This window comes from Pseudoliparis swirei, chromosome 19 (genome assembly GCF_029220125.1).
Source record: "Pseudoliparis swirei isolate HS2019 ecotype Mariana Trench chromosome 19, NWPU_hadal_v1, whole genome shotgun sequence".
Taxonomy (NCBI): Eukaryota; Metazoa; Chordata; class Actinopteri; order Perciformes; family Liparidae; genus Pseudoliparis; species Pseudoliparis swirei.
This window is the reverse complement of record NC_079406.1, coordinates 14,674,731-14,699,158: the sequence shown is the minus strand read 5'-3', so window position 1 is coordinate 14,699,158 and position 24,428 is coordinate 14,674,731. Positions and strand designations below refer to the sequence as shown.

Here is a 24,428-nt window from a genome sequence, read left to right as displayed (position 1 = left end):
ATTCCTATGTGAGACCTTAAGGACCAGACATGTGTTTATATCTCCCTTTATTACATTGATTTTTAATTTGACTGTGCCTAAGAATGTGTTCGTCGTGATTGGTTGAGGTTAGAGGAGCATGATTGATTCTTACCGGCAGCGCTGGATGCAGTGGGCCAGTTCTGAACCAGGACACCTTGGGCTCCTTGCATCACCGAGGACTCTTCCATGTGCACTGAACTGGAACACAAACAAAACACATGCACATTTTACACACTGAAACGGCCTTCTCTCACATATGACCATATTACATATTAAATCATGATAAATGTAACTGCACAAGAGAAGGAATCCATACACAGAATTGTGTACATATAATATTTATATAATTGTGAAGCTGCATATTATGATTGTTTCCCATCACTTAAATATAAACAGCCACATATTTAACTTCCCTGTCTCCATATGTGTCCTATTATACACAAGATTACAAATCCAAAGTTTGGTACTCCGTGTGTGGAGGTTAGAAATGGTAATGTTCAGATTAGGATTAAAATATGAACCCGAAATTTTTCTGATAATCTCTGGATTATGGATTACAGATGGCCGCTCTTACATTTTTCTCACATGCTCTGTGGGATTTCGGCACCCTGCCCTCCAGTGACAAACACCACAGTCTCTGTAGTGCTGGACGATACCAACAGAACATAAATGCTGCTACAAACCACAGCTTCTCTCTTCTATTAAAAAGGGAAAGATTATATTTTCTAGCTCTGATAATGTGATTTTAGTCATGAAGACACATATGAGACCTGTGTGTCTTTCTGCTTTCTGGTATGATCCAAGCAAGGAGGGCAACTCTTAAAGGGTCACTTCCCCCAAATTATACAAACCATAAACCTAGCCTTCAATTAACCAGAATATCAAATTATTTGTCCGTGATTTTGCAGCATCATCAATTTAATAGTTACCTTCTAAAACGAATATTCTGATTCTCAATTTTTACCTGCTGGCATGCTTTTCAAATAAAGACTTCCATCTCGTCCATCTTATAATGTGGTTACACACACACTTAGGAGTGTGTACATACAGTAGACTTATTACAATTTGTCTCGGCTGTTACAGAGAAATACCAATATTGTCTCCGACACAGAGATTGGAACGCTTGTTGTTGCCTGTTGTCTCAAATACATCCATCTATAGGTGAATAGATTAGTTGAATATGATAATGACCTTTGAAGATATCATGGCAAACTCATTAAACTGATATTTTTTGTAATTATGGTGCCATCTCATTAGCATTACCCTAGATTTGGTCGGGCCCATCTGATCCCAGAGCAGGTGCCCAGTGTTTTATGGGTAATTTGATTATTGAGGTGGTCATGCAGCAATCCCTGATAAGCCATCCTTCCACCTGCTACCTGCCCTTCATCCATCACTGACCCCCTCTGTGCTTTCCCTTCTCTCCTGTCAGTTCTCCATCTGTCTGTGGTTGAGAGAGAGCCATATCCTCACTGTGTCTCTTCTCTCATTGTTCACATGCCATTGTTTTCAATAATCATGATACAACAACAAAATGTAAGTCGATAAAAAATATTTGTTTTTAATAAGATTGAGATAATTGGGATTTTCTCACAATTCACCAAAAATGTAAATTTAATATAATTAACGTACACTGATGAATATAAATGTGATTGTCCACAACAAGAGGGTGAATATTCTGTTTTGGAAAACCCTGATACGAAGTAGCCCCCCTTCCCCTCAGGACTGTAATCACAGCAACAGCTGGCAGACGATCTCTGACATCATGGAAGAGGCCAATGAATGGACCTAAGTGCCTCACCTGACTCTGGTGCAAAGATATGTAGAGCTATCAAGACATGTCAACTTATTCCCTGGTGGCCATGTCATAGGGACACTGTACCCTTTTTATGTTGAGTTTTTCTTTTTCTTTCTTCAGAGGATGACTTCTTCCTTTGAACTGACATAATAACGCCTTTGCATGTTTTATGTCCATATGATTTCACATCTTCCACGACCGATGGATGGATAAATGAAACTTTGCTCAAAGTGGTCGTAATCATCATTAATGAAGAATTTGGTGGTGCTTAAGATCAGTCAGTTAGAGAATGGTGATACTATTATCAGGTGGGAGTGTAGTGTGAACATCTTTTGGTCTTTAACAAAAGATAATGACGGTGACTGGTGAGGTACGATGATAAAGATATATAAAGATATATATTTTAAATGGATGCTTACCTCTGCATTACACCTCCTGCTCTCAGGGAGGCTGAATATCTCCAGTCGGCACCAGGCCCTTTGTGCTGCAAGAGAGAGTGAGAGGAATTGAGTCTTACCTACAGGTGAAAGCCAATACCGTCTCATTAATAATTCATGAAGAGAAGTGCTTGTGCTTGCTCGTCACGTGTGCACATGAACACCCAAACCTTCAAAAGAAAGTCGCACTCACACACGCACACACACACACACACACACACACACACAGCGGTGACAGCTTGCCGCTGCCTTTGGAGAGAAGTGAATGATGAATTAAAGCTTGTTGGTGCACTCCTCCCATCCATCTCCACACCCTTCTTCCAGCCATGTCCTCTAAAAAAACATGCCGTTGAGAGATTTCCCTCCAGTGGCCGACTGACCCTGGTACTGAGACGCTTCGGCCCTGAGGCTACACGCCTGGGGTTCGTCCACTCCTTCCAGTGCGGTTGTGATACTGTCTATTACCATAGAAACATTGCAGAAGTCTCATATGCTCTCTAGTATGTGTTGTTGAAGATGCAGCTTTCTATCTAATGTTCTCCATCCCTTCTTCTATATTATCTTTCCCTCTGTCATATTTCAAAATGTCTGACTCAGTCTTCACAGCAATACTGAATTATAATGATGTTTTGATGACCATGGTTTCAGTTCTCTTTCTCCTCTACGCTGCCACTGTGTATTCTCGACCCCCTCTCCTGCGCTGCTGTTCTTTCTCTCCGTTATATGCTCTTAACACTGATCAACGCCTTGAGTGTCACTGGCACACTCTTCCTGAGTCAGTCCGACACATCTCACCATGGTAACTGTGCAGAGCACGGACTACATTTTACTCTCCACCCACCGCCCTCCGTCATTTCACTCCTGTGAAGGTCACAGGTGGAGGAAGGAGGGGGGAGGGCAGATATCAGATTAACCCCCTCGGCCCTGCATCTGGGTTCAGACGCACCACAATAGAGCAGACACAAAGGACACGACACCACTGAAACCTCTGCCTGTCTGCCAGTGATGCTATTCATTTGTAACTTCTGTTCATCTCAGATAAATTCTAGTGTAACAAATATATAAAGATACTACATTATAATAACTGACAAAATGTGGTTAGAGAATTATAATTCACTCGAGATTCAGCTAACAGTGCAGCAAAATCTGCAGTTAACCTGAAAACGTAACTGAAATGAGATTGTATTCTCTCTAATTTTATCATAAACCACTGACAGAGATACCAATCTGACTGAGAACCCTACATTATCTTTGCTTGGCCATGCAGTTCATAAGAGACCCATCTGCAATCCCATTTCCTTTCAAATATGACAGATGTTCACTGCTGATGAAGCTGCATTGACCTCTATGAGTCTGCAGTGGACATTAATCACCCTGGAAATCCAATATTGGGTCTTAATGAGAGAAGCCTGGTATTCCTGCTGGAGTCATTCAAACAGAGCAGGGTGTCTACATGGATACGGAGCGCTGTAGCATCGGCGGTACTTCTCCGTACTAAAAACTAAGGGTGCAATTGGTTATTCGAAGATAATCCCTCCTCAAAAAAACAATCAGTTGCTAGAGTGATAGTTTAGATGGATACTGAATGGATACTGAAAGGGGGAAATGTGTTAGTAAGGCATTAAATCACAGTTAAGCAAAAGCTCTTGCACAATACATGAGAAGAGAGTGATACAAAAACATTAAAGTAAGACCAGATTGTACGGAAATGGGACTAAATGGCTCTGTTAAACGTTTGTGGCCGAAGGGAGAAGTCTGTTTGGCCGTATGGTGTTTATGGGGGTAAATTAAAAACGCTCACATTAGCACATACACACATTAGATACAAGCATCTGGAACCTAAACAAGTCCACAATCAGATAAACTCTCAAGGGAAGGCGTACGTGGAAAACTAAGATGTAACCAGTTCACGTGATGGATGTAAACAGGCAAAAACAATTCGGACTCATACAGAGGATGATATTAATGCATTCTGTTTCATTATTTGAAAGGAAGAAATCAAAATAAGTAAAAATAGAATTAAATACTAGTGTTTAGTGTATTCATTTCCTTTCCTGTTTGCACTTCGTAATGAGAGAATATAGCATTTATTTGTGCACTCAACCCTATTGACGCCTTTCTCTCTCTCTCTCTCTCTCGGTCTCTGTGTGAACACTTCTTGCATGGATACAGAGCTCACAACTCCGCCATCAACACTCTGTCCAATCACCTTTCATCCACCGCCTTAACTCCGCGGAGCGAGCCAATCCACGCACAGTAATGAGAAACACATCACTGCCTCACTGCCAGTTAATTACTTAGCAGGAATAAACATGACTGGCATTTAATTAGGAAGACTTTAAGTGATCACAGAAAAATACCGTAAACATTTCTTTAGTCCTCTTTTTATCACTTATTTCCTCTAATATTAATTTCTGCATATGCATAGACAGACTCCGAGATGCTCTGGGAAAAACAACCATGTAGAAAACAAATAATGGTTGCTTGATCCTAATAATTCTGTTTGTTCTACGACAAAATATATGCAAATATGTATGCATATAATCTAGTGAAACTAAGAAATATCATCTGCCTCATTCCTGCTTCCTGCACAGATCCCTAAACTCTGGCTTACTGCTCAGTACCAGAGAGGTACGTGACCAGCAGAGGATATTTTGGTGCAGTGGGACTGGTGGTTCTCATAACTGGCGAATGCTGCACTATTTCCCAGACTCTTCCTCTCTAGATGACCACCGAATGCCCCCTGGACCTACTGGACTTTATTACCGAGACACACAGCTCACAGTAGACAAACAACACTGGCTGTGTTGGGTCAAAGGTGCACAGGCTCAAAGCTACTGGTGTGTTGTGAAAAGACAGTTAGTAACTTGGAGCAGAGAAAGAGAGCGAGGTGGTTCGTGAAAAACATTTTGATAACAGCATTTTGCAGAACTGTGGTGGACAGATGCACTTGAATATCTCAATACTCTGAATCACCAAACAACTGGCCTTTAGCAGGCGTGGAACGCACACAAAGACACCATTTACCACATCCAGCAAATCAGAGTGCAGCCACCCACTCAAATAAACACAGCCCAAAGAAACTAGCCCCACTTGTGTATGCCAGGTTTCTAAGATGTAGACCTTAAGATGGAACGTATACAAGACCACTAAATGTAACAATGGAAGAAAACAAAATGGTGGTATACTGTATATCTTTCTACATCTTGATAGGCATATTCATAGATTGTAGTTTGGGAGAGAACTTAAAACAACCAAGCAGATCCTGGGAGTGGCATAAGAATTGTAACCGTAAAATAAATAAAAAATTCTATGTAAGATTTGGACCGAATAAATGTGCATACGCCTTGTTGTACAAGAATAACCATCTGTCTGAAAAAGCGGTAAGAAGATCAATATTTTTAAGACATCAGATGTCAGGAGAACAGATGAAAAGATTTAACAGCTCCAGAGACGTAAATGTCAACTGCAATCCTCCTGCGAGAACACCGCCCTAGAGGCTTCTTTTGATGGCTTATGCTTTGTGTGTCATTTAATATGAGGAAATCTAAAATAACAAACACAGACATCACACCAGACACACACACCTGAATGGCAGTTGCATCTGGCATACTGAGACGCCGTACAAATAACTGGCTCTGTCCGCTGTGGCTGGTGACGTACCCCGAGCCCCAGGTGCCACTGTGCGGCCGTCCCGTGTTGTAGAACATAAAAGTGTCACTTCCTGATGTGGCGGTCATGCAGGTCTTGTAACAGTATGTCTTTGTCAAAGACCCATTACCCCGCACTTCAATATAGTGCGGTTCCACTTTGAGGTCACGGCGCAGGGCTACATTTCCATTTGGTTGGCCTCCACCTCCTCCACCTGCAGCTCTTCCTCCACCCCCACCGACTGAGGTGGCCCCCTCAAGAGCACTCTTCTTCGATACACAGCATGGAGAGCAGGAGCCAGGCTGTGTGCAGTATGCATGGCAACGGACAATGGCCAGAACAAAGACGGTGACAAGGAACACGAAGGTTGTGGCACTTAGGGCAATGATAAGGTAGAGGGTGACATTGGAAAACATGAGGGGGCTGTTGGGCCTGATGATACGCTTGGGGTCAGGGGTCAATTTAGGTAGCAGCTCCATCACGTGCACATGGATGGTGGCAGTAGAGGAGAGTGGTGGTAAGCCGCGATCGTGCACCAGCACCGTCAGACGGAAGGAGGTGGAGTTGTCCTCAACGACGCGCCTCGTGGTGCGGATCTCCCCCGTGTACTCATGCACCTTGAACAGGTCGAAGTCGGCGTTGGTCTGCTCCAGGGCATAGAGCAGCCACGCATTCTGCCCTGCATCGCCATCCCACGCCGTCACCTTGCCAACCAACACTCCTGCTTCAGCATTTCTCATTAGTGTCTCTGTGGTGCGGTTCCCATTAGCAGGCGGGTAGACTATCCTGGGCACATGGTCATTCTGATCCATAATGTAAACATACACGGTGGCCACGCGGCTGAGGGGAGGCACACCATTGTCCTGGGCTTTGATCTGAAAGTGAAACTCTCTCAGCTTCTCAAAGTCGAATGCTTGCAGGGCATAGGCTTGGCCTTTATCAGGTTTCATGCCGACGTAGCTGGCTACAGGGATTCCATGGTTGTTGTCATTCAGGACAGTATAGGTGATGCGTGCATTCTCTGCAGCATCAGCGTCCGTGGCCTTGACAACACACAGAGGTGCACCTGGAGCATTGTTTTCGGTAATGTAAACAGTATACGATGTTTGTTCAAATCGAGGTGGGTTGTCATTTACGTCTGCAACATCCACTTTAAAGGTCATTTGAGATGACAGGGGTGGGGTGCCTCCATCCACAGCGTTGACTGTGACATTGTAGGAAGAGATGGTTTCCCGGTCCAGGAAAGCGGATGTCACGATGGTGTAGTGGTTCCGGAAAGATTTTATCTTAAAAGGCAGATGGGGCATGATATCCAGCGTAACTTGTTTATTTTGTCCAGAGTCACGGTCATTGACACTGATTAATGCTACAACTGTGTCCGCCCGGGCATCCTCACGTACAGGGCTGGAGAGCGAAGACAGTACAATCTCAGGAATGTTGTCATTGACGTCCAAAACTTCTACAACTACTTTACAGTGAACTGCCACGGGAGCCGGCCCCTTGTCCATTGCTTGTATGTACATTTCATAAGTGTTGGTCTCCTCATAGTCTATATTGTTTATCACCCTAATTTCCCCAGTGTCAGTGTCCATGGAAAACATCTGTCTGACTCTTTCTGGTGTGTAACTGCTGAAGGAGTAAAACACCTCTCCATTGGAGCCCTCATCGCGGTCTGCTGCGTTTAACTTAATCACAAGAGTGCCCTTTGGGGAGTTTTCGGACAGTTTTATTTTGTACACGGAGCTGTCAAACGCAGGTACATTGTCATTGGCATCAAGGATACGTACATTGATTTTGGCCGTGCCAGTGCGCTGCGGGGTGCCTCCATCTATTGCTGTCAGGATTAGCTGATGTGAGGGCATCTGCTCGCGGTCAAAGGGCTTTTTGAGAATAAACTCGATGTGCTTATCATTGGAAAAGGGTTTAATCGAGTCCAGGGCGAGGTGGTCGTTCGGGCTGAGGCGGTACTGCTTCACAGAGTTGGAGGCGTCATCTGCGTCTTGAGCTCCCTCGATGTGAAAGCGGGAGCCGGTGAGAGCGGACTCCGACACCTCGAGCTGGTATTCATCTCGAGGGAATTGTGGCGCGTTGTCGTTCACGTCCAAAATATCCACCTCCACGTTGTGCACCTCCAGTGGATTCTCTAGGACCACCTCCAGGTTGCGTGAACAGGTGCCACTGAACTCACACACCGTCTCTCGGTCAATGCGGTCACTCACCACCAGCTTCCCGGTTTTGTGATTGATGGTGAAATATCTCCGTCCACTGTCCGATCTTATTCGGATTCGTCGCGTGGAAAGTTTTCTCAGGTCCAGACCCAAATCTCGGACAATGTCACCGACCAAAGCCCCGTTCTCCAACTCCTCCGGAATAGAGTATCGGATTTGTGCAGTTGTAAGGCCACCGAGCACGAAAATAACGAAATATAAAGAAAAAGGCACATTCTCATTCACACTGTAACGGCATCGCGCCGTCACAGCCATCGCAGGCAGGCAGAATGTGCAGACGGGTCGGAGAAATCTTTCCGCCTTCTCAGCTTGCTGTGCGAGCCCACCCGCCTCATTAAAAACGAGGGAATAGTCCTGGCACAATTCCAACTATGTGCAGGACGACCACTGCATCCCCGCTGATGTCCGTTTCACCACAATCCTCCGGTGTGCATCCATGTTTTTCCTTTGTCTGTGCTGGTTGCTGTTTTTAAATGTCTCCGGCTCCTTTTACCGATGCTGCCTGCTCTCTCTCTCTCTCCCCCTTTCTCTCTCCATGTGATGGTGTCTGTGGGCAAAGGGGGAGGGGGAGCCACTCGCGCAACCGATGCTGGGTGCATTTTCAGCGCCTCCGAATAAAATGACCGAGCACCATCAAATAACAAATAAAAAGACGAAAGACTCCGGAGTTTTATCTTATCTACACATCTGGACACCGTGCGTGGAGCGGTCAATGCCACACCGATTTCACGGGAGATATTTCGACACGATCGTTTCCCTCTTTTTTTTTTGTTGTCAGCGCCACCGCCCTTTTCATTGTGCGCCGGGGGACCGAGTTATGAACCAGCCTGGCGATTTCATTTAAACCCGCAATTACTCGCGAACCCTCGAGCCAAATGGAAAAGCAGATTCCTGATACATGCAGCATGTCTTTTTTTTTTTTTTAGAAAAGGAAACTCATGAATAAAGAAATAAAGCAATCGTAAAAATAGAGAAATAAAGAAAAGAAAAAGACATCATGCGAATTGGTGCATCAACTCTGAAATGTTCAGCGTTTGACTTTGAGTACATTTGAGTAACTTAACGTACATATCATACTGTTCTATAAGGATACGTTGTTGGCAGGAATCTGAAGACATTATGAACAGCGCATGCGTGGTTAAACCTTGCAGGTGTTGACATGAACACCGACATCATCCGACTCTGGCTGTCCTGTAATTACTCCCATCTCCCTAAATAGAAGATTTTAATTGGATTCAAGTTGAAATGCATTCAACGTGACAGAGAGAGAAAGTCGAGGTTGTTTTAAACATTTCAACTTAACAGTGGAGCTCAGGTGGTGGAAAACAAAATCCAAGTTCAGTTTTCACGTATATTGAGCCTGGAGAGCCACCCAGAATATAAATATGCTAATTTGTCTGAGAAACAACAACGACGCATCCAGTAAGATACCGCCATAAAAGCTGTGTTGATGTGATCCATCACATCTCTTTACACAAGGTATGCTGTGAAGTGGCCTCGTGAGACCCTGAGCCTTCTCGATTCTCCCCGGTCACTGGGCCAAGATGGGCGTCCGTCCACCGCCCACATAATCTGTTTTCCTCTCCTGGTGCGCTGCCCCTCTCACCCACGCCTGGTCTGCCCACGGCGATGACAGCGCTTGGCATCCAGGGAGACGGGGAGAAGACAGTGACTCACTCGGATGCTAGTGGATGTGTAGATACAGAGTGACTCTTCCCACTCAAAGGCATGGAGGAGGCGGTGAAATGGGGAGTGTGAGAATCAGTCAAATGTCCGTTGAAGCAAGACAAATTATGAGCCATATAGAGTATACAGAAACCCCTTCTGCACACAGTGCGTTTCTAAAACATTCAATTTGTAGCAGCCTATCCCTCTAAATGCATAATAATAATATGGTGCAGCCTTCTCGTCAGTAAGAAAATAATGTGCATTCAAATCTACAAATAATTTGGCGACATTTGCAGTCTTTCTGTAAAACTGTTTCTGGAGTATTTGGCATTTACTTCTCCCTCTGCATTGTATCCCCCTGAGCAGCGGTGATAACAGAGTTCCTTTCAACCGGGTCTCTGGTGGTTCTACCTGTACAGTCTGCTAACCGTGACATTTAGCAGATTTTCCCGGTCGGACATGTGGGCCTAGGTGTCTGGCAATGACACAAAAATGAAAACAAGAGTTGTTTATCTTGCCAACAACAAAGGCAGAGCTGGATTCACACCTGCACTTTGCTCCGATAGCTCTCATTTCTCCTTTCCCCCTCTGCTCTTCCGATGTGTTGGATATATTACAGCTCTCTTGTACCTGTTATAAATACCTCCATCTGTTACAGCAATATTTTCACGCCGCTGAGCTATGAATTATTTCCTGTATCACCCGAGGGTTCTGCAGATGAAGCAATCACCATAATTTCAACTTCAGACAGACGCCTGTTACACATCAACAAATACAGATTCAGCTAAATGCTGATAGCTGTTCATGTTTACTTATCTTGTCTTAAAAAAGACACAGGCTGTCAACTTTGTTCTTCCTCTTTGTCAATTAATTTACCTGACCGTGACATCTTTTGTACTCTCACTCACCGATCAATCCATCCATATAAATATTCTCCCTTTCCCCAATCGTCCATCACTTACTTTCTCCAATCTGGATCGTCTCCAGCTGCTCATCCACAATTCCAGCTGAGAGCTGGCTGAGGGGCATATTGGGGTCTTAAATACTAGCTCATGTCTTTTGCAGACTGATACAGAAATCAGTGGTGATAAAAACCTCTGGAAGATATGGGGAAGATAGATTATTCAGATAACAAAACTCCCTCTTTGTTCCTTTTCTCTTCCAGAATACTCGTCCTCCCCCCTTGTCATCAATAATGCAGGACGGCCAGCATATTAATGACAGTCCCTTCACTAAGTCTCAACCTCATTAATACTGTAAGCGGCCACTCTAAAAGCCATTCATAACACTTTGCCTCGGAGTCTGTTATCTGGAATCCCCCCATATTAGGGAGTCAGATGACAGCAGAGATCCACAAAAAAAAAATCAGGTCACGGCTGGACTATCATGAGGCAGGACTCCTTACGTCACTCCTCCGGTCAACACATAAACAAACAGAGGTATTCATGCAAACTTAAAGGCCATTTGTGCCTGTAGGCATGCACACTCACACACAATCAGTGTGTACACAACACAACTATAAAAATTCAAATGCTATCTAAGGACATCACTATTTTGTCTGAATGAATGTCAGAGCAGCTTCTGCTGTAGGTTCCTATATTCTTAAATGGCAGGGAACAGCCATCAAGGGCTTTGATAAACAGATGCACTGATTACAGGGAAGAGGCACATACAGGCGCTCAGAGGTTACACTGATGGTGACTGACTAAACCTACTGGTTCACAGATGAATTTCATAATGTGCCCTCTTTTAAAGGATTGGATGGATGAAGAGGGAACAGATTATTTATGACGTGCTATAATGAAAACTGCTGGACCAAAGTTTGTATATCCATGTTATTCAAAATGTCATAACGCCTTGATTTAGTGCCACTTTGCAAAATGGGGAAGCAGTGATTGTTTTATGGATTACATTTGTACTGGTAGAGGCACAAATACTATTCTCCATTTTATACATGCTTGTTCAAAAAGAAGGTGCGTGAGAAAAATGGAGGAAATGTCTGCAGGCTGTTGAGTAGGTGGGCGGCATCGTCTGTGGCGTTCGGAAATGTGCTTTCAGATTTAGCTAAATAAAAATGATGCACCGAAAAGAATCTGACAAAACATACCGAGTCTAAGAAGAGACAGTTACAGCATTTACAAGTGCAAAGTATTGTAAAGATAAACGCTTGCCTTGGTCGGTGTTATTGAAGGTGTATAAATCAAAATGTAGTTTTTGATGAAGAGGAAATATCTTCCTTCACCAGCCAATCATAATAATGCTGTCCTTTGATTATTGCTCGTACTTAAAATAGGTTTGACAACAAAACATTATCTTTAGTAAAAGTCATTATAATGTAAAATGTATGCTTTAGTAAATAAGAAGAAGCCAATGCCAGTAGCACTGCACATTCTATCCTACTGTATGGGAGTGGCAGGCTGAGCAAAAGAGCAGAAGTCGAGAGATAGTGAAATTGGTCCCTCTGTTGGATTAAATCGGTAGTACAAGGGTTGGTCACTGCCCATCCACGGTCATTCTCATCAAGCCAAAGCACCAACACATAATCCCAGCCATGAATGTGCGTGTGTTTAAGAGATAGTGAGAGAGGGAGAGACAGAAAGAGAGAGCGAGAAGGGCACCGACGTCAGACTGCAGTGGCAGTCACTTTCTCTCTCTCATTTCAATACAGTGACCGCTATGGATAAAACAAGACACCCTCCAGAGGTGAGTTGAGGAAAAAGCAGTACTGATAATAACATCAACATTACCCACTGTGTATAATCAGTACTAGAGCAAGCCATGTATATATTTATCAAAACAATACAATTTCACATATTGGTTACTGTCCCACTCGCCAAAAAAGGAAATAAACAACCAAGAGTCATGTGCTCCAACATATAATCACTGCCTTTATCAGCATCACTCTTTCAAATTAAATTAAATAAACCTTCTAAAACATACACCTAAAAATACAGACTGGTGAATTGTATTTACAAAAATTCCCATGGCGAGTGGTATTTCTGTAAATAGGTTTATGACACTTTGATAAAGTTGTGTTCTCGTACTTTTCTCACAAGAACTTTCCTGTTCTTTAATCTCCAAAACCAAAAGTCCCATGGCAAACACAATCCCTTTACTCAGGTGGACACAATAAGCGGGCGCAGTAATCCATTCTGTGGGTATGTCTGTTTGTGCTGATCCCTTGTGTACCTTTCTTTCAGAAATAAAGGGCATGAGAGAACTAAAAGTAGCCACAAATCCCTCCCTCATGGGCCCTCTAAGGGTTAAACAGTTCCTTGTTTGTCCTGATTCAGCCTGTGCATAAATCAAACAGATTATTGTTGTGGCACTGAACAAAGCTATCAGGAAATGCAGGCAGGCTTTGGATTCTTCCCTCTTAGGATGCCCTGGCTCTGTAGACTTGCTGGATGGGAGTGGATGGAACCCGTGGTTCTGAGCATGACAAAGCTAATCTAATGACTGCAACAACATCCAGATGTCACTAAGAGGGAGTAGTGTGGGGGAGAAGGGGAGGGTGGTGATAAGTTCTTCCTTTTATCTGTGACCAATTGTAAGCCTGTGATGTTCTCACTCAGCTGCTGGGCATGTGTTTAATGTGTTTTTTGTCCATCTCATCCTCAGAAGCTCCAGTGTTCTAACTATCTAATGCTCAAGGCTGATGTCTGTGCTGCTGTATTTGTGACTTTCCCTAAAAGCCTCTCCCTTTTTAGAACCGACTCTATAATGCACGCACACTTCTCCCTGGCTTGCTCACTTCCTTTACCCTTCGTCTGACTGGGCATTTCTGCTCAAGATGCTGCACATCTTTGGTTGGCATCTTTCTCTTTGTCTCTCTATCTCTCATCCCCCATTGTGTCCACCCTGTTTCCTTCCTGCTTGCGTCTCACATCCAATGCATGGACTGATGTTTGGGTGGGGGCGGGTACATACAGGCAGCTCCCTGGAAACAGACTAGTTCATCATTTCATTAAGGCTCAGAACAGTCTCCATGGTAACCACACGCAGCTAACCTCACTCACACAAAGGACACACCCTGGTAAAGGGGAAACAACAGGAAGTGACAGTGGGCTGAAGGACAAAAATGAATATATTCTGTACCAACCACTCTGCTACTCAGTCGTGGCATTACAATTGGTGAGGTAACAACGTTAATACGTAATGCTTTTAGTCCATCTGTCGAACCATCTGTGTACGCCACCAAAATGACTGAGCTGAATGCCTCTAGCAGTGCAATCTATGAGCTGTGAACCACTTAGATATGCTTCAACCAGGATAATGCAGCCTCTGTAGAATCAATAATTTAATGCAACACTGTAGGTAGAGTTAGAAGCTTTCGTCACACTGTAAACCACAAGTCATCATTTTATGCACTGCCCACAAGCAATAGCTCTCCCAATAGCTGTGTATCTATTATCATATTGGTTCTATATAACACGCTCATCAGGCTATATCTGCAGTATGAAAGAAAAGAAAAAAAGGGGGGGGAATGCACAGTTTTGCTTCTCCATTAAAACATATCCTGTGACAACACACTGGCACAGAAACACGGTGTTCCGATGGTTGCGTGGATAAAAGCCTCTCCTCCTCATCCGCCCTGGCTTTTGCCCCGCCCAACCGGTTTGGCTGTGATTGACACTCGGTGTTGTCGGCCCCGCCCCGCCGCAGAGCAGAGAAGGAGGGAGAGCCGAGCGGAGCCGAGCGGAGCCGAGCGGAAAATTACCTGCCCCTCCCCCCTCTCTCACATCCACACAGAGCTGCAGCTCACAGAACGCAAACTGAACCATTTTTACGCAGAGACAATGCCCCAGGCATTGTTTCAGGAACCACAGTACGGAGAGCTTGTACATGTAGCGGAGGCTTTAACGGAGAGAGAGAGAGCTCACGAAAACACAGGTTCATTCAAACGCATGAAGCGCGCAGCCATTTTTAAATCACACGCTGACCCACTTCAGAGCCTCACGTTGCCCATACGCATCGGCCTGCAATATGTTACGTCTGTTTGAGTGCATGACGCTCTGGTTCAGTCTCATTTGCACTGCACGAAGTAAACGAACTGACTTTTGACAGATGAGCCATCACGCGTGTTTGTGCCGGACCACTCCCTGAAATGAGGTCACATCGTCTGAGTGACTCAAAGCATCATAGATCACCACAACACAATGTTAGCTTCACCGGAAATGTCTGAACACGCGCCAATAGTCAGGAGAAATGACAACGCCTATAAATACCACAGAAATAATGATTGATTTAACCACTGACACATTCAATCAAAACATAATCCACACAGTGTCCTTGGCTTCAGCGGAACAGGGTGGACTCTGTACTACATGTACACGCATTAGGGATGTTAATGAACATATATTAGATCCTGTTTACAGCGCTCTGAGGCTGATGGCACACATGTCTGCAGAGATGGACGTTAATTCCCTGTTAGTTCTCTCAGCTGCTCCCCTTCTCAGGGAGAGCCGGTGAAGGAGAGGGGGAGGGGAAGGAGTTCTGGCTGCAGAGAGAAGGGGGAGATATTGCAGAGCAACAGAAATGGAGATCTAGAGCAGGCAAAAGTAAGACAACATAAAGAAGCAAGATGAATAACGAGTGGATCTAATTGTCACAGAATGCTGGGAATGCAAATATGTTCTTTTAATAATTAAATTGTGTTAAGCCCTTGTATTAGAAGAGCACAGAAAAGGCATCAAAGGAACACTATTCATTGATATTGAAATTAAAAGATGGCTTTGCAATCAGTGACTCTTTCTCAGGAAGGTAATCTATTTTTAGAAATACAGTTGCACACTGTCCTCTAAAAGTGCTGCATTTCACAATACACATATGGTCTGGAAGTGCTATAGACAAGGGGTGTAGCAGGTTACACTCATAAAGACCAGTGGATTTTAAAGTAAGAATGTTACTTAACCAACATATGTATGTATGCAACTGCTCTGGGTAGATGCAAGGATGTGGAGTACACGAGAGCTCTGATGGTGAATAATGTGAACAATAATGTGTGCTCATCTCAGGAGAAATACATTAAATAGAAAGATAGATGGAACAAGTATGAATAAGTAACATCAAAGACAGACAACAAATATGTCTGTATCACACCCAAAATACACACACGCACAGCGGTGTTTTCACATATATGTTGCTGAATTCCACAACCACTCAAGACAGTGTGGGCATGTATTGTGCTTGAATAATATCTCCCTCATATCCCTGTTGTACCCAATAAGGTGGGACAAATTGTGCCTTCATCATTCTCGTTGGCCTTCTTCACAGAATACATTTTACATGAAAAGTCAGGAGACCGATGACACATTTGTTGATAGCCAAATTCTATTGAGCTGCTTTGGTTTCAGGGTCCTGGCTCACTGTCACAGCTTGCAGAGACACGTGAACAGAACAGAGCGATCCTTAATGGTATACCGCTATGACAACTCAAAATGTCTGCAGTAAGTAGTCTGATGACCTCAAATTATTTCCAGCATAACTCTTCCCAACTTCAACAACCTGAGCCGAGAATAACTGAAGAAAACACCTGTGTAAATGTGCAGGGCCTTCCGCACCAACATCTGAACAAACCAAAAAAGCTCAAATCAGCTGTAGTCGATATGCCTGCATATATATATATATAGAGAGAGAGCAATATGGGCAGATGTACCCTGTGATAACATGTATTATATAAATACTAGGGCTGTCAATCGATTAAAAAAAATTAACTAATTAATCGCACATTTTGAAATTGCGATTAATCGCGATTAAAAGTTAAAAGTTCATTCTTTTTAAAGACCAAACTTCACACAGAGCTGTGTTTCAAAGAGGCTCCTACCTATAAAGTGCCAGCGAGGTATTTAATATTGTGGATGATAAATTGTTTCTTCAGTGAAACATCAGATTAGTAAAAAAAAAGAAGTAGGCCTATATTGAGACCCCATTGGTCCTGTTATCTTTAACACTGAACAACAGCAGAACCAGTGGCCTTGTTAAACTGACTGACATTCAAATATGTCCTGTTCACCCTCTGGAGGCTGGGGGCATTTTCTCCATTTTACAAAAACATTTAAATTCACCTTTTAAAGGCGTTTGCATATGACACATACCCATGTGTTCTACATCAAACATTCTAGAACAATCTCAGCTCTATTCAATGAGGCTCATTGTCCTCGTGCTGTGTTCTCTGCTCTCTGACTGACAGGCTGCTATAGAGCCTTACCTGTGAGGTGGGAGGTCCTTTGTGATTTACTGGTTGTTTTATTGGTTGTTTTTTCCCCAAAATGTTGACAGACAAACGGATTGACCAATCACGTTGAAGGTTTCGTGTGACGAGTTCTTTCCGCGCCGCGTCCCCCGACACGTCGCCCCTCGGTTCCTCTGTGTATCAGAGGGGGAGACGGGAGGAAGGAGGAGCAGGAGGAAACCCGACTGATTCATCCACGAGTTTAAACTGATTTCTGCTTCTTATTTTCGCGGAAAAATAATTGTTTTAAAAACGGAAACAGTGTTAAACCGTACTGCCGCGGTTTGACACTCGGTTTGAGTGTAAAAACTTCAACAAACACCGGAAGTAAACAAAGTTGCGTTAATTGCGTTAAAATATTTTAGTGCGTTAACGCGGCCAAATTAATCGCATAGATTAACGCGTTAACGCTGACAGCCCTAATAAATACATTTTGATAGGCTGATGAGCTCTGTTTGTAATTCGGTCATCAAGATATAGGCTACAGTTAATTTAAGAGTAAGACAGTGCACTGCTGATAGCTTGAATGCAGAACTATAACGGACGAGAGCAACCAGACAACAGGTTTTATGCCAATGCTAAAATCTAAACCAAGGAAAATCAAAACAACGTCTAACACAATGAACATATAGCTGCTGTCAATAATTCCTGTCATGCTACAGAAGCCCTCCATCAAGACTCATGTCATCAGCTCTACTTCCTGGTTTCACTTAGCTAAAAAAAATAAAGAAACTAGTTCACTGCAGGTCATCAACAAACTGATCACTAGCACTGTTTACTTCTGGTTTGTACAACCTAACCATGAGAGCGTCACATGAAGCAGCCACATGTTGATCACAGCTGATCTCAAAAGGTCAACATGCTAAAATCTCGCTCATGTCCATGTAAGGCGCTCATGAAGAAACAACGTGAATACTTACTCAGATGGACTGAGGTGATTTGCATGCAGGAGGAAGACAATACAACGCATGTTGAATCCAACGTGGCCTCCCTTGTGGACTACAGGTAGCGTTAGCTGTGATCAGAACGGATGCAGTACCGCTTGAAGCCATCAGTGGCAGAACTGAGCGCAGTGCTGCTGACCAGAGATGAGCGAAGAAGAAGCACTATCTTTTTTTAAATTGCGTGTGTTTACAATCTGTAAATCGTTTGGACCATTTGAGACCAAGCTGTATCTATGACGTTAACGTCCTCGTGGCATCGACCCATTTAACCCGACTGTTTGCTTCGCAGTTCAATTTATATCTGGTCAGTTTAGGTTTTCAACATAGGCTACCACCGATATATGAGACTTCAGTGAACCGTAATATTATGGTAATTTGGCGGCACGGATTTCTCAGGATATAAACTTATTACCGCCAACACTAAGTCAACAACATCCATAGGTCACACTTTAAATGAATGTAAAGTACAAACAGCCCCTGCGTTGCTCGGAGCTAAATAATTCGTGAATGAGCTCACCTGGTGGCGCCTTTATGGCGAAGCGGAAGTAGTGAGTTCGCTCTGTGTTAGAGACCGAGTTCTGATTGTTTCGCTGACGTTTTGTGATGCAGACCCCACGTTGTATCAGTGTGCAGTAACCTTCCCAGGCCACCAGTCTCTGTGCTTTGCTGTTTTGTACCATGATTTTTTTCTGTAAACAAATCTATGATTTAGTCAAGGCGCCTGGCCGTTTACAAACTATGTTAAATAATTAATGTGCATATACATGCCACATATCAAGCATACAAGGCAGCATCATTGGCAGTGAAAACAAATTAATACGTCCGCGCAGAATTAAACTTATTATCTCCGTGACTTTTATTTATTTCTTTGTTATCCTTTGACATTCATGAACACCTGCAGGGCAAGAAGGCGACGTTATAGCGTGTGTCGCACATTTTAGTTAAGTTGGTCGACAATAAGCACCACTAACAGGCTATTTCAGTACCATGGACAGCGCTTTACTAAAGGCAGCCAGAGGGGGAGAAGAAAAAAAAGTCTACTGAAACAAGTAGGCTATTAGGGAACACTCCTTCCACAGTCAGACGAGCTGGTAATGTCTATACTAGTGTAGTGGAGACGGGTTGTACGAAATGTACGCAATTAGTTGCGTATAGGATTGCAGCTTACCTTGTCTTTGTTGGGTAAAGTCTGTGTTGTATAAGTGTCTCCTCCGTTTATACTGATCAGTTCACCATCAACAGGAGGAAACTGTGGTGGGAAAACCACTACGTCACTCTTCAGCGTGTCTGAGCTGAAGCACACGTCATACTGCTGAGTGGACTTGGAGTAAGACCAGCTCCCGTCAGGGTGGGTGGTTATCATGGGGGCGCTGTACCTGCTGAAGCTGCCGTCGGTCCTGTGGCATTTGACAGCTATTAAACTGATGAGGCTCAGCAGAAAGATCACCGACACCGACACGATGCCGATCAGCAGGTACAGGTTCAAGTCAGAGAAGCTGTCCTCCTTCATGGGCACATGTCTGAACTGAGTCTGGATGTCAGCTGTGCTTTCAACCACCACCACGTCAATAGTCACAGTAGCGGACAGGGAGGGTTCTCCGTTATCAGAAACCATCACCACCAAGGGGTGAGCTTTCAGGTCGTTGTCACTCATTCTCCTCTTAGTCCTGATCTCTCCAGTGCTGGTTCCGATCCGGAAGAGGTTGTTTCCTTTGGGCTCAGACAGGTGGAAAGAAAGCAGCGCGTTGTATCCAGAGTCTGCGTCTACAGCCCTGATCTTTGCCACAAAGTATCCCACTTCAGCAGAATAGGGGATGCTCTCACTGTTAACGGAGCCGTGCTCAGAATAGGGCGCGAGGATCGTGGGACTGTTGTCGTTCTCATCCAGGACTAAAACGTTCACAATCACGTTGCTGCTGAGCGGAGGAACACCAGAGTCTGTGGCCTGGACTTTAAACTGAAAGGTGTTTAGCTCCTCGTAGTTAAACGACTGCAGACTGACTATGTCTCCAGTCTCTGAGTTGACGTTTATTACTGACCCTATTATATTGTTAAGTTTTGTATTCATTACTGAAAACGTCACTTTTGCATTTTCGTCTACATCTGGATCATCTGCAGTCATCGTATATATAACAGCTCCCACGAGACTGTTCTCTTTGACGAAAATGTTTATTACGGGCTCCTTAAATCGAGGTGCGTTGTCATTGACATCAGACACGTGGACTGTAATAACGCTTGTGCTGGAAAGAGGCGGAACGCCTTCGTCAGTTGCCGTTATTGTTACATTATATTGAGAAGCTTTTTCTCTGTCTAGCGTTCCATCTACGACCAACGAATAATGATTTTTATACGTGTTCTTAATTATAAAAGGCACTGAACCAACTATTCCAACCTGAACAACGCCATTTTTATCTGCATCGATATCTCTCACTGTTATAAGCCCAACCATTGTGTCTCGCGGTGCATCCTCCCTCACCAGGTTTACTAAGGAAGTTACTGATATTTCTGGTGGATTGTCATTGACATCCCTGATTTCAACGAGTATTTTACAATGAGATGCTCTTGGATTTACCCCTTTGTCTTTCGCTTGAACCCTGATTTCAACTGCATTGCCTTTTTCGTGATCCAATTCCCCATTTACCGTAATCTCTCCCGTTATTTGATTAATTGCAAATTTATCGACATCATCACTGTCGTGATTGAGAAAATAATAGAGTATTTCTCCGTTCAGACCCTCATCCAAGTCCTGAGCATGCACATAAATCACAGTGGCACCGTGCGGCGTGTTCTCCAGCACCGTGGCTTTATACAGCGGCTTGTCAAATATTGGAATATTATCATTTACATCTTGCACATTAACGATGATATTTAAAGTGCCTAATTTGGGAGGTTTCCCTCCGTCTAAAGCGGTCAGTGTAAGTTTGATTACGGACTGTTTCTCGCGGTCTAAAGCTTTCTGCAGCACTATGTCAGCAGACATTGTCGGCTCTCCGCCATTCTGTACATCCAGGGTGAAATGTTCATTTTGACTCAGCTTGTAGCCTCTGACCGAATAACTGCCGACATCTGCATCGTAGGCCTTTGCGAGTGAAAAGCTTTCACCAGGAAAAGCTGACTCTGACACGTTCAAAACAATTCCCGGTATCCGAAAAGAGGGTACGTTGTCGTTAATATCCACGATTTTAACCTCAAAGCGATAGAGATTCAGTGGCGAGTTCACACTGGCTTCCACTTCCAGAGAACATTTCACATGACGAGGGCAGAGCTCCTCCCGGTCTATTCTGTCTTTCACCGAAAGTATCCCGGTCTTAACGCTTGCTTCGAAATATCTCGTATTAGGTCCTGAAATCTTAAAACCCCGAGTCTCCAATTCTTGTACATTCAGATGCAAGTCCTTCGCCAAATTACCGACAGTGGTACCGGGGCTCGATTCCTCCGTCACAGAATACACAACCTGTGCTGCTGCAAGACTCCATAACCGACATGCATGGAGCAAAAAAATAATCCAATGCTTGAAAATATTCCTCATTCTGTCCACAGACTGACAAACAAGTCAATTCAAGAAAAGCACTAAGGCGGTAACATTGCTCAGTGATACATACAGATCACAGTTCACCGATACACTGAAAATGTGCTTTACTGTCATGACGAACAAAGAATTACAAACCTCTCTCTTAACGAAAAGGGAGGAGCGTCACATGAAAAATAAAAACGGGTTTAACTCTGTGAGCTGATAGTGACCTCTTGTGGTCAGGCATAGCCATGAACAAAGAAACGCAAGAACGAAGGATCATATAATGATGATCTTGAAACTGAAATAAAAAGCAAAACCAAACTCACTTGATATTCTAACATGAGTGGGTGGCCTTAATATACCTATATAAAGATGATTGTGCAAGAGGCAAAATATCCCCCAAAAAGTATCAGTGCCACACATTTAGAAAGGAGCATTGTGTCTTTAAAATAATGTGCAATCTGAACTTGGTTGAGTAGTACACTGAATTGCACAAAAGTACACACACGTGTGTTAAGGACAAACATTAAATTCAAAGACTTATTTTCATTGTGATGCTGGAATAGTTAACTTCCCTTTGCATATAAATCGCATGATTTGGAAAAGTAAGAAATTAAATAACCCTGTTTTCTGTGCCATCGCCCTTACCTTTTCTGTGTTTGGTAAGGTCTGAGTCCGGCCATAAGTGTCTCCTCCGTTTATACTGATCAGTTCACCATCAACAGGAGGAAACTGTGGTGGGAAAACCACTACGTCACTCTTCAGCGTGTCTGAGCTGAAGCACACGTCATACTGCTGAGTCGACTTGGAGTAAGACCAGCTCCCGTCAGGGTGGGTGGTGATCATTGGGGCGCTGTACCTGCTGAAGCTGCCGTCGGTCCTGTGGCATTTGACAGCTATTAAACTGATGAGGCTCAGCAGAAAGATCACCGACACCGACACGATGCCGATCAGCAGGTACAGGTTCAAGTCAGAGAAGCTGTCCTCCTTTATGGGCACATGTCTGAACTGAGTCTGGATGTCAGCTGTGCTTTCAACCACCACCACGTCAATACTCACAGTAGCGGACAGGGAGGGTTCTCCGTTATCAGAAACCATCACCACCAAGGGGTGAGCTTTCAGGTCGTTGTCACTCATTCTCCTCTTAGTCCTGATCTCTCCGGTGCTGGTTCCGATCCGGAACAGGTTGTTTCCCTTGGGCTCAGACAGGTGGTAAGAAAGCAGCGCGTTGTATCCAGAGTCTGCGTCTACAGCCCTGATCTTTGCCACAAAGTATCCCGCTTCAGCAGAATAGGGGATGCTCTCACTGTTAACGGAGCCGTGCTCAGAATAGGGCGCGAGGATCGTGGGACTGTTGTCGTTCTCATCCAGGACTAAAACGTTCACAGTCACGTTGCTGCTGAGCGGAGGAACACCAGAGTCTGTGGCCTGGACTTTAAACTGAAAGGTTTTTAACTCTTCATGGTTAAAAGACTGTAAGCTGATTATGTCTCCTGTTTCTGAGTTGACGTTAATAACAGTAGTTAGTGGAATCATTTTAGAAATACCATCTAATAATGAATATGTTACTTTAGCATTTTCTCCTGTATCAGGATCAACTGCTGTTATAGTGACGATAGTAGCTCCCGCTGGACTATTCTCATTCACATGCACATTAATCACTGGCTCTGAGAAAAAAGGGGAGTTGTCATTCACATCAGAAATGTGAACAGGAATAACAGTGGTGCTGGAGAGAGGCGGTGTGCCCTCATCAGCAGCTGTGATGGTGACATTATATTGAGAAACACTCTCTCGGTCAAGGGGTCCATCGACTGTTAATGAATAATAGTTTTTGTAGTTTAACTTTAGTTTAAAAGGCACCAAGCCGACTATGTTAGCACTCGTGAGACCATTTTTACCCCCATCTTTATCAGTCACCGTCACCAAAGCGACCACTGTGCCCACCTCAACGTTTTCTCTCACTGGGCTCATGAGAGAGCTAATAATTATTTTAGGTAAGTTGTCATTAACATCAGTTACTTCCACTAACACTTTACCATGCACACTTCGAGAAGGAGTACCTTTATCTCTTGCCTGCACACGGATATCATAAGCTATATTCTCTTCATAGTTTACCTTTCCCCTCACACATATTTCCCCTGTATCTGGGTTTATTGAGAACAAAGCCTCAGGGTTGAAATTCCCTCTCTCAATAAATGAATACACAATCTCTCCATTTATTCCCTCATCTAAATCTGTGGCAGTTACAGTCAGTATTGATGTCTGAAATGGAGCGTTTTCACTGACCTGGGCTTTATACAGAGATTGACTAAATACCGGAGCATTGTCGTTTGTATCCATAACATGTACCACTATCTTAAGTGTCCCTGACCGGGCTGGTTTCCTCCGTCCAGAGCAGTTAATGTAAGGTGGATAACGGACTGTTTCTCTCTGTCTAAAGCTTTCTGTAGGACCAGCTCAGCCGGCTCACTGTGTTGTCCGCCGCTCTGTACGTCCAATGAGAAATACTCATTTGGACTCAGCTTGTAGCTCTTTACCGAGTTACCGCCCGTGTCTGCGTCATTAGCCATCGGGAGGAGATATCGCTCCCCGGTAAAAGAAGATTCCGATATATTGAAAGTATTCTCTCTTTCACGGAAAGAGGGTGCATTGTCGTTAATATCAATAATGTTTACCTCTATGCGATGCAGATGCATCGGGTGGCTCAGAATGGCTTCCACGTTCAGGGAACATTTAGCGGTATTTGGGCAGAGCTCTTCACGATCGATCCTATCGCAAACATAGAGCGCACCCGTTTTTAAATCCACGTCGAAATATTTCTTAGAATTCCCGGACACAACTCGTAAATCCCGTTTTTCCAATTCGTGGACGTTAATCTGTAAATCCTTAGCGAGATTTCCGACTACCGTTCCTTTGTCAACCTCCTCGGAAAC

At 43.9% G+C, this 24,428-nt stretch overlaps 2 protein-coding genes across 6 annotated transcripts in view; both read right to left on the bottom strand.

The window, feature by feature from the left end:
* The window catches only part of LOC130209879 (protocadherin alpha-C2-like), a 164,482-nt gene that overhangs the window by 10,986 nt on the left and 129,068 nt on the right, over nt 1-24,428 (bottom strand). For 3 of the 5 annotated variants that reach the window (XM_056439795.1, XM_056439793.1, XM_056439792.1), the window contains exons 2-3: nt 2,239-2,303; nt 134-219 (exon numbers count right to left, since the gene is read on the bottom strand). In XM_056439795.1, coding sequence (XP_056295770.1) covers nt 134-219; nt 2,239-2,303 — 151 coding nt within the window. Of the gene's footprint in view, nt 1-133; nt 220-2,238; nt 2,304-5,843; nt 8,538-19,149; nt 21,698-24,428 lie in introns of those variants that run through there. The other 2 variants (XM_056439794.1, XM_056439790.1) reach the window with 2 other exon arrangements.
* Nucleotides 21,849-23,907, bottom strand: LOC130210059 (protocadherin alpha-3-like). Its single transcript, XM_056440050.1, has 2 exons — nt 22,144-23,907; nt 21,849-21,857 (listed from the first exon to the last, which is right to left on the bottom strand). Exons 1-2 carry the CDS (start codon nt 23,833-23,835, stop codon nt 21,849-21,851), a joined length of 1,701 nt encoding a protein of 566 aa, XP_056296025.1. The 5' UTR covers nt 23,836-23,907.

What these genes read in the sequence shown, in the direction of transcription:
- LOC130210059 (XM_056440050.1), bottom strand. Translation starts at nt 23,835, where the DNA reads ATGGATACAAACGACAATGCTCCGGTATTTAGTCAATCTCTGTATAAA.